The following is a 10840-nucleotide window of genomic DNA, read 5'->3' as shown; positions in this document are numbered from 1 at the left end:
TGCCTCTTTAGCCAGCGGTTGATCGCTAAGAGAGACTCTGAAGAATCCGTAAAAAAATTATTGGTTACTCCGCAACATTCTGCTTTGTTTTACCGCACAAATCCTGTGGTAATAAAATTTCAGTCCTCACAGTCTCTCCTGGCGACTGAACGCTGGCTGAAGAGCCTGAGGACTATGGTTACGAAATTGGAACAATCAACGGACCAATCAAATAAACAATGGCCTTCTTTGCAGAGGCTCTTTTGGCTCGTCACGGGGAGGAAGGATTACGTGACGAGCCAAAAGCCGAGGCTAATTAACCCCAACCTCGTTCCCAGGGTCCTCTGAAAAAAACCAATGAATCGGTGACGTCTGCCCACATGGCATCATGGTTATTCTTTTAGTTTGTCACGTTTCCATCAAAGGATGCTTCGTGATGCTCCACAAATCGGAGATTACTCACTAAAGGCAGCTCTGCTGTTTTTCTGAGTCATGTCATTGCCACCAAATGTCCGTCAGGGAACGTTGATCGGCAGTGGAGCTTTTGGAGAGGTTTATAAAACTTGGTGGAACTTCAAACCCGCTGCGGCGAAAGTGTTACACAAAGATTTGTTCGAATCGGACGTCGCCGGTGTTAACACTTTTACAAAATCATGCAGATTGCAAAAACGACTCAAGCATAAGAATGTTGTTCAAGTGTTGGACCTCATCATCTATGATTCTTCGCCTCCAGTGCTTCTCACCGAACTTTTGGATTGCGACCTAAGAACGTTTATTGGCAGACACGTTCCAAACAGAATTTCATTTCCCGACACAATGTCTATCATGTTAGATGTAGCCGAGGGTCTCGATTATCTTCACCACCAATGCAACCCCCCCATCATTCATCGAGATATAAGCAGTACAAATATTCTCTTGTCCGAAGAAAAGCAAGCTAAGATCAATGACTTTGGCGTTGCTACCTATGAAGGGAAAACCATATTTGCTACACCGGTTCCCGGAACTCCAGCTTACGCTGCGCCGGAGACGTACCCAGGGTATGATGGAGGCCAAACCGAGTACAGCGCCAAGATCGATATTTTTTCCTTTGGGGTAGTGTTGATGGAGGTTATAAATGGAATTCCTCCGCAGCTGGCATCGTATCCATTTGGACGCGGTTTGTATTACAGGATCCTGTTCTGAATAATTTACCATTTAAACCTACTTTCCCGTAGTCGTATGACAAACGTAACACTGACAAACAGGAACCAATTAGGTAACCAGCTACAGATTTCTTTTGTCGCCTAATTTCAGAAATTTCATAACCTTCACCACTTTAACTGTATTTCTTAAATAAATCCAGTCAGGTACCACAATTAAATACGATAAAGGTTCCCTCTATCTTGTTTGAATGTTTGAGCCAAAGTAGACAGGCCATGAATTTGAACATTTGTACAACGTTTGCAGACAATTGTTTTGGTCTCCACTGGGATCAGCTACTCAACTTTCGTGCATTTGTGAACTCAAATAAATAGATGACTTGTCAAGAACACCAGTAGAAGAAATAAGCAAGTGCGCGAGGCAGTTCCGCTTTCCAAGGGCAACCCCCCCCCCCCCCGCCTTCATTTCACACCTTTGTTGGCGTAAAATGCAAATTTAGGCGCTGTTCAGTCGTGACAAGTCGTTGACTCAAGCGTCCTCTGAAAAATATGTCTCAAAATTTTATAATATCACCACAGCAGTATAAGATATCAAGTTCTTTTTAATTTGTTTAACTAGGGTTATTCTAAAACTAAGCCAATTTTATCGGTAAAAGCCGGAGAAAAAGACACATGTTGTTTGTTAGTTTTTTATGCTCTAATGGTTGATTGACAACTGGTCGAAGGTGTGAATGGCCTGGCCAGGCCCCTTTCATACCAGAACTTCCTGTTTAAAGCAGTGTGCAGTCTGAATAAATTAAATTTCAATAATTTAGCACAGTCACGCCGTGATTCGTTGGGACAAGTACAGAGGAAGGTGCATTACTCATCAATACAGAGTGCTTTGCGTTTCAAAATACTCGGGCAAGAAGGGAAAAGGAATCGAAATACATTGATTGTTACCTTTTAAAATTTCCTGCAACATAAATAAATTCATTTACATACATCATTCTAATCTCCCTCGCAGCCGTTTTTTGGGCCGTTTTGGGGAGCGTTGCGTGACAGCCCAAAATACGGCTGCGAGGGAGACTACCATCATTCGGGTGTGAAGGCAAAATTCAAATGAAATAATTTACATTATGCTTTCATTATGCCACCGAAATCAGTGGATTGTGTTAGTTGGCGTTTTCAATGAATAAGCTGACATTCATACACCCACAACCTAGGCTTAGAAACTGTGATACCGCATGGAACGCTCGATGTAAACACTTCAGCGAATGCCCAATATATTGAAAACAGGAAGTTTGAGGCTGATCTAGTGCAGTTATTGCTGTTAAAATAGCAATACAATAAGGGGAGATAGACTTGTTGATCCTAAATCTCGTGACAGCATGAAAACAGCAGAATCTTTTTTTTTGGGGGGGGGGGGAGGGGGCGGGGGGCGGGGGCAAAGCACAAGGACCAAAAGACTCGCGAGTTTCAAGACGATCAAACTATTGTCACGTTTGGCTTTGAGCCAATCGCAAACTGCCGTAAAACAATGTATTGAAAAAGCATGAAATGGCGTATATTAATTTGCATATATTGTCCTGTCGAAACATTTTCCAGCTAGTGTTATGTCGTTTCATTAAATTTCGTTATTTGGTCAGGGTGGGTCGGGGGGGTTACATTTTGTTCGTATCTGCTTGGAAAGCCTCAGTATCACGTTCCCTCAAATATTAACTGGAGAAAAGAAATAACATGTTAAAAGCTCTCTGATTTGCACAGCACGAAATAGCAACTTTACCATTTCGTAAAGCTGCCGTAATGCAATCATTTTCCAAGGTTTAATTGGTTCATTTTGTCAGTTGTGTTAAAAAGCCGCTTCTAAGGAACCTCAGATCAATAGAAGAAAAAAAGTCACGTCTCGTCTGCAGTACCAATATTGAGTGCGTAAATCAGGATTAGCGGCAGTCATTCACTAACGTTCTCAACGTGTTTGCTCAACAACAACAACAACAACAAAAACAACAATTTATTATGGGAAAAGACAAATTACAATATTACATACCCACAGTTAGCAAGGGCTACTCGAGGTGGGTTGTTTGCACGCTCAAAAGGAACAGAAAATTAACAGCACAAAAATAGAAATGATTCTTTAAACAAAGAGAAAGAGAATTAAATAAGAAAATAAATGAATAAATAAAACACCTAAATGACTAATTATTATTTAGAAAGTTAAATGCAAGCTAAAAGTAGTGACATAAGATTGATACGAGTTACAGTCTCCTTCGATTTGGAAGACTATCTAGTAACTGGAGATGACGGGAGATGACGACTGGCTGAGAAATAAAGGAGTGGGGAGGGGGAGAGGAGGGAAAAATAGAACAGGAACAGTGCTGGCATGTAAATCCCCCCCCCCCCCCCCTTTCTCCCGCTCGATCTCTGAGAAATTTGTCAAAGAAAAACATAAATAGTTACTATTTAATAAAAAAACCTTATCATAGGAAATTAACAATGCACTTTATTAACGCGAATTCGTTAATTTAATGTATCTTAATTAATGTCGATGTAAATTTAATGCACGCTATTTTACAACATTGTTATTTTAAAGCACCTATATTTCATTACAAAACCTTATTAGTTCATCACTCCTCTATTGGCTCTTCATAGTGACTATCTTTTGAATTGATAGGGTCTAGTTAGGCCTCAAAACCAAATTTTCGGCTTTAAAAAAAACTTAGAAACATCCGTGCACTGATCTTGGAAGGTGTTATTGAAGGAAGCCAAAACGCAGGTTGGCATTCAGAAATGTAAAGTGCGAGTTTGCAGAATTATGAAAATAGCTGTAAATAAAGCAAGATGCTTGTCGAAAAATTCGCGTTAATTTAATGCATGTAAACCTAACTTTTCAAAAATTCGCGTTAATTTAGTGTAACGAAAATTTTATTCGCGTTGTCAACGTGCATTGTTAATTTCCTATAATAAGGTAGGGAAATTTTACTCTTCCTTCGTCGAATGTAGCGTAGAACCTTGACACCTTTTGTTGTTTCTCAAACCTTTCCTTTTAGTCCATCGCCAGAAGTCCCGCTAGCACTCCTAACTCCGCCATCCTCAATTATCAACTAAAGCTCAAAGCTCTTACAATTTATAATTGGTCCGATAATCAGCTCGTAATATGAACACTCGATTAAAACTAATTCGGTCCTAAAACGAGCTAAGTGTGAACGGTCCCTTAATCAAGCCAGCACGCATACAGACAATGGAGAAATGACCTAAAAGTGGCCAACAGCGCATATGTTTTGCAAATATACGGGCGACCTACTTTTGTCTCTCAGTAGTTAGCATATGGCTTTTGTAGGTGAGATTTGGCATGAAAAGTCTAACACCATGTTTGAGATTTTGTCACAAGTAGAACTGGTCGCATTTTTTTCTTAAAGTTTGCTAATTTCAGAATTTTTTTTTGTATGGGAGAATATTTCGAGGCTGCATTTTTGCCTGACGCATTGTTCCACTAATGAGTTAGCATATGGCTTTGATTACTTGGTGTGTAACTGAACCTTTACGCCAATTTTAAATGACAATTGTGGTTAGATTAGAAGAGGTCGCAAAGTTTCTAACCAAGTTTCTAAAGCCAGCGACACACCTGGCGATTTTATACGCCGATCGCCGAGATCGGCGAAAATTGCCAGGTGTGCCCGGTGCAGCTATTGCGATTTTTGCCGATCGCGGCGATCGGCGTATAAAATCACCGATATCTGGCGTGTCAGATAGCGACGATTAGATTCGCCGGTATTCGCCAAGTGTGCCCGTTCCCGCGATTTTCTACGTTTATTGTTGCTAATCGCCAGTAAAGCCAACCTATCAGGTTGGGCGTATTCATCACATGAGTGTTCAAAACTGCCACATCACTGCGATCGACGAAAAAAATCCCCGGGGGTACTCCCTTATGTGACCTGAACGGGGACGTGCGGCCCGATACGGTATGGTTTTCAGGGTGTTTTGTCTTGAACGGGGTATCTATTTCATCACTTTCTGTCTTAAACAGCGCATTGAAGTACTTTCAGAATTTGACGAAAAAACAGAACTTCTAAACAACGAAATCGTATAAAAATTTCCGTGAGGCTTCCTTAAGTGTCAGGCTAACATATCCATATGCTGACACACTAACAGAATGATTTGCTGAAAAATCATCAAGCCTCGAAAGCGACTTCCTATACTGGGAAGCCGCTAAAATAGTCTATTTTCAAAGTGAAATAGCCAGAAGTTCCAGAAGGACTACAAAGTCAACAATGGTTAAATATTTTTTATTAATGTCTCTTCTACAAAAGCCATATGCTGACACTAATAATTTTTCGGTAGTTTGGACGAAAACGTGAAAGATGTGAGCCAACCTGGACAGTATGCGCCATTTTCTCTTTGTTTCTATTACGGTTCGCTGATTATCTTTTCAAATTAAGCGCTCGGAGGGCGCTTTAAGGTCCCGGATGTGTCGCTTCATTCTGGGCGATGGGGTATCGCTACATGACCTAATGGCTTAAACAGGATACGCTTAGATGTCTGTTTATTGGTCTTTTGAAAAACGAAGCATATTTCAATGATTTCAAGTAGATTGTGATTGCCAATGCATTAAAATACAGTAAGAAACTAGTGTATTCTTATTTCATTCTAGTCTTAAACAGGGTATGATTTTGGGTTAAATGTCTTAGATAGGGTCTGAAAATTTTGAATTCTGTCTTAAACGGGATAGGGAAATCAGAGAATTGTGTCTTAAACAGGGTCAGGGTTTCAACGCCCGGGCCGCATCTCCCTACCCAAGCATCTGTTGAGTACCCCCATCCCCCGGAAAAAAATCGCCAGGTTTGTCCGCCAGTCAATCGGTGGCAGGAGATTGCTTCCGATTTTCGCTGGCGATCAAATTCGCCGCGATCGGCGTATAAAATCGCCAGGCGTGTCGCTGGCTTAACGCTTGCGTTTTTTGGTTCCTCTGCGAAACAATAGAATGGACTTGTTTTGAATTAACTGCGGATCGAAGTTTGTATAAGTTTTCGCGTACAAAAGAATTGGGTCTTTCCAAAGGCCGCCAACCGATCCAAATTTGAATGATTATTTTCGCAAACAAAAGAACTATTCCGGCAAGCGTGAGAATCACGCTAGAGATTATGACACCGTGTTAAAGCATGCTAGTTTTGATGACCACATCATTTCAATTCCAAGATAAGAAGGAGACAATCTGTGCCATAGTCAATTTGTTATGACAAATTGTGGTTGCAGCAAAGCGACAAAATAGTAATCAGCGTTTTGTGTGTGGAAGTTTCTGATGCGTTTAACTCCATTGATCATGTTTGTCAACTACAATTTTCTTTGAAGTCATATTTATGTATCAAATTCGTCGCATTTTGGTAAATTCTCCAATACCACTGATCAGACCAATCAACAATTTTTTTTAGCTAATTTTAAGTTTGGGGCTCTGTGCCGGAATTTTGCCAAACTTATCAGTCACATTTTTCAAATTTTTTAAACATGTCAAATCTATGGACCTATCAGGTCTTCAGCTCATTCGGCATACGTTTGGCGATTTGGCGAATTTGACGAAATTTCGTCACTATTTCAGGAGATAAGAGATCATAAGTTACAAAAATGTACACATTGCAACAAATAGTGACTCTCCATTCTAACTGGGATTATTGTTAATTTTCTGAAATATCTGTTTCTGTATGATGTTGTGCCTTAATTCCTTTTTTTTCGGTAAATAGGAAGTCGCCAAGTACCAGAAAGAGTACGCCGGCAACGAGATATCAATTTAATGGGGGAGCACAAGCTCAGTAGAATTGTGCTCAGCTGTATTGAAGATGACAGTAAGGCAAGACCAAGCGCCAAGGAAATTGTGGGGTGGCTACAACAAGAGAGGCATAACATTCAGCAAAAGGGGCGGATTGCTCTGACAGCGGGTCCTACTCTTTCATTGAAAATTGTTGCTATTGGTGGATCACACAGCGGAAATGCCACTTTCATCTGGCGTTTTGTACGTGATAACGGCACAGAGTTTGATAGCAACCCTAGGTCCATAATAGGTTTGTAATTTTAGCTAATTTTTCATTACGTCTTGGAAAATTTTGACGCATTATTTGCTAATTAGATCAGCGTTACTTCGATTTCCCTTATAAAAATTATCACTAAGCAATACATTCTTTAACTCTTAAACTCTTGTTTACCATTACTTTAACATTAGCTTTTGAAAACATTCTAATGGGCGAGGTCAAAACCTCGGTTAAGTTTTAATCGGGAATTAGCATTAACCGGCTTTCAAACAATCGGGCCCAGATTTTTATCATTAGCCCAACCCCTCTCAAAAAAAAAAAAAAAAAAAAAAATAGAAAAGCTCCGAGGTCCCTGAGAGATATGTTAATCAAGCACTAATGTATTGCTTGTTGGGGTTGTAGAACAGCGCGTCTTGTAGATCCTGCTTATGTTAGTGCATTTTGAGCATCTATTAGCTTGTCCCGTGTTTCAAAGCTTTTGCCATCAGCGGCGAGCTCAATTGTTCCATTCAAGAAACCTCAAGACTATACTCTTTCCAATTTTCTTAAGGGTATAAATCCGGAGAGACCATGTGCAATGCTATAAAATGAAATTAGCAAGTTTGTCAATGGACAAAACTTTGATAGTGGTTTGAACGAAAGATTTCCGAGGCGCTTTCTATTACATTGTTTAGCAACCCTTTTCTCTCAGAGCTTTTTTTCAGGGCACAACCATATTTTATATTAAAAAAGATTATCATTAGTGTTCTCGATCATCTTTCATCTGGAATACTAGATAAATTAATTAATTGAAGGCGAATTTGAAAAATATTAAGTATGATGTCGTCCGCATTTCGACTTTTATTTCACTTTTAACTGTTTAAATCGTTGAGTGGTGTTTCGACGAGTTCAGAAAAAAAACTTCCTGTTGACTTGGTTGCTCAGTTGAGAGAAAACGGTAACGTTATCACAGGGGCTTTCTTTTCGCACTTTATAAAGTTGAGTTTAATTCAGGTCTTCCTTGTTTTTCAGGGGCTACTTTTCTAACAGAGACATGTACAATAGAATTAGACGGTGAGATGTTTCGAATTGAGCTATGGTGAGTAATATATTTGGTAACAACTGAATTATTTGCTTCTTTTCTTCGATTTTTCTGTCTTGATTTGATTTTTAAGGCAAGCAGATCAGGCTTATAATGTAGGGCCAAATGGAGCCACGGAAAGACAAACGATGGACTAGTGAAACGTCTACTACAGTTTTCGAGGCTGTTGGCATTATATCCCCCAAACGTTTTATCTCGGAGAGAAAACAAGCTTTACACCGGAAAACATCGTTTATCGGTTATTTCTCTTCTCAAAGTAAGCTTCAATACCGTATTTATTCGATTGACCGCCCTGGACGCCTATTGTTTACGCCTCCAATGTTTACAGTACCTTTAAACTTTCTCGTTTACTCGACGTGTTTCTGATCTGATTTTTTTTTTTTTCGTCTCTCTCTCTCTCTCTCTCTCTCTCTCTCTCTCTCTCTCTCTCTCTCTCTCTCTCTCTCTCTCTCTCTCTCTCTCTCTCTCTCTCTCTCTCTCTCTCTCTCTCTCTCTCTCTCTCTCTCTCTCTCTCTCTCTCTCTCTCTCTCTCTCTCTCTCTCTCTCTCTCTCTCTCTCTCTCTCTCTCTCTCTCTCTCTCTCTCTCTCTCTCTCTCTCTCTCTCTCTCTCTCTCTCTCTCTCTCTCTCTCTCTCTCTCTCTCTCTCTCTCTCTCTCTCTCTCTCTCTCTCTCTCTCTCTCTCTCTTGGTGGTTATGTGCTGTTATTTTTTTATGGTTTCTATCCTCGTGCTGAAAACTTACGAATTTACGTTTGAACGCATTAGCAACCTGCGAATTATATAATAAAGAGAGAACAAATTGGCGGGAGTCCATATTTCCCAAGTATACCTTAGACCTTTGGTTTTATTGCCTTACTTTTCGTGTAACACGGTGGATTGGTAGATTAGACTCACCGATGTATGCAAACTTTGTTGCTCTGTTGTTTTTTGTCAAAAACGTCTCATGTCTCCAGAACTGATGACGTCAACAGTGGTACAACTAACTCCGATAAAGAACTAGCGCACAAAACGAAAGCTCTCGGATGGGCAAAAATACATCATCAACTCGTTCGATAAAACCTAATGATTATATCCATGATGTAAACCTATATGCTCAGAAATGTTTATCTTCTGTCATCCTGGTACATACACTATAATTGCGAGCCTGAGCCGTTTCGAGCATCCTTACTGCTCAAACTTCAAATAGCTTAAGATTTTATATGTTTTTACTTTATGTTGATTTTATGAAGTAAACTTAATTCAATTTTTTTAAGGAAACAAAGTAACAAATTATATTTTCCGTCCAATTTATGTTTATGTTCCTGGAATAATTACTATTGACATGCTTTGCAGACACCATTTGAGATGTGGTGTGGAAATGTGCGTGTTGGTGGCCTAACTCGAGACTAATCATTTTATTTAGGGACACAACTGTTCGGAAGAGGTGCCATAGTCTTGCCCCTTTGTACTATCGTGGATGCGAGGTAACCATATTACATGTGTGTTGTAGGGTTTATTTATATGGAAAGACGTTTGTTCGGTCGGTTAAATGCAGTTCGGTCTTCCTCTTTGCATGGCCAAGTTTTGGTGATATGGGTAGGCAATTAAAGTGTTTACATGTGAGGCTTTTGAATTATTAATGAGTTTGAGAAACATTTTTCTCAAAGTCATTAATAATTCATCAAGAGAAAACAAAGAAAATCAGTACCGTGACCGTGGTTTGGATATGTGATCCTAATTACTATATAATAATGCCAACTTTAGCCTTGAATTTCTCATTTGAGAAACCATATCAAACACTCGAAAGTGTGATTCATCAGAAATCCAAACACCTCGAAGTCGTTTAAAAAAACTCGGCTGCGCCTCTTTTTATCAACCTACTACTCAGTGTTTGGATATCTAATGAACAACACCTTCTCGTGTTTGATATATTACTTCTCAAACTCATTAATAATTCAAAAGCCAAAGACAAAGGAAATTATGCACCGTGGCGTGTTTGGATATCTGAAGAAAAACTCCTCGTTTTTGCATCCTTACTTTTCCTTCAAAATCAGTTTGTTTGAGAAGTTATATCAAACACTTGTCACAGTGTTTCATCACGATATCAAAAACCTCGAAGTTCGTCAAAAATACTCCGCTACGCGTCGTATTTTCAACTCTCTTCTCGATCGGTGTTTGATATGTGACGAGACACTGTGTCTCGTGTTTGATATATTCCTTATAGACAGGTGAGGAATGCGTATGTTTAAATATCGATTACCAAGCATATAATAAAACATAGTATTACATTTGGTTATTTCATAGGGCGCGGTGTTTGTATATGACGTAACAAATGAAGAAACATTTGAAATGATGGAGAATCGGATAAGAGAAGTTGGAGAGGTAACTCCTTATAGTTAGCTTTCTTTCAAGCCCTTTCAGAGATGTAGATCCAAACTGGAGCTGTATTAAGCTCAAACACAACTCAAGAAGTCTAACACTATTGGAAAACATTTTGTTGATCCAACAACGCTTTATGGCCGCCAACTCGCTCTCTACTCCTTTCGCATGCTTTAACGATAAATGCATTCCAGTCCTTTCAATTTAGTACATTTGGCACTACATGTTGTCCTGTTGTCCTGTGTTTATTTCACCTCTTTTTGCGCATATAATCCCTATTTTCTT

At 39.5% G+C, this 10840-nt stretch overlaps 2 protein-coding genes across 3 annotated transcripts in view; both read left to right on the top strand.

Annotated features, from left to right (window-relative positions):
- Nucleotides 1-371: 371 nt before the first annotated feature.
- Nucleotides 372-7158, top strand: LOC146469913 (uncharacterized). The gene is made up of 2 exons (XM_085122671.1): nucleotides 372-1135; nucleotides 6845-7158. The coding sequence occupies exons 1-2, from the start codon at nucleotides 472-474 to the stop codon at nucleotides 7156-7158; spliced, it is 978 nt and encodes a 325-aa protein (XP_084978797.1). The 5' UTR covers nucleotides 372-471.
- Nucleotides 7159-8131: 973 nt separating this feature from the next.
- The window catches only part of LOC146469910 (uncharacterized), a 47720-nt gene continuing 45011 nt past the window's right edge, over nucleotides 8132-10840 (top strand). For both annotated transcript variants that reach the window (XM_085122754.1, XM_085122753.1), the window contains exons 1-3: nucleotides 8132-8195; nucleotides 9600-9660; nucleotides 10481-10558. In XM_085122754.1, the coding sequence (XP_084978880.1) occupies nucleotides 8176-8195; nucleotides 9600-9660; nucleotides 10481-10558 (159 nt within the window). In that variant the 5' untranslated portion in view covers nucleotides 8132-8175. The remainder of the gene's footprint in view (nucleotides 8196-9599; nucleotides 9661-10480; nucleotides 10559-10840) is intronic.

The sequence above is a fragment of the Pavona decussata genome, unplaced genomic scaffold (genome assembly GCF_977016875.1).
Source record: "Pavona decussata unplaced genomic scaffold, jaPavDecu1.1 SCAFFOLD_115, whole genome shotgun sequence".
Lineage (NCBI taxonomy): Eukaryota > Metazoa > Cnidaria > Anthozoa > Scleractinia > Agariciidae > Pavona > Pavona decussata.
This window is presented reverse-complemented; position numbering and strand designations above follow the sequence as displayed.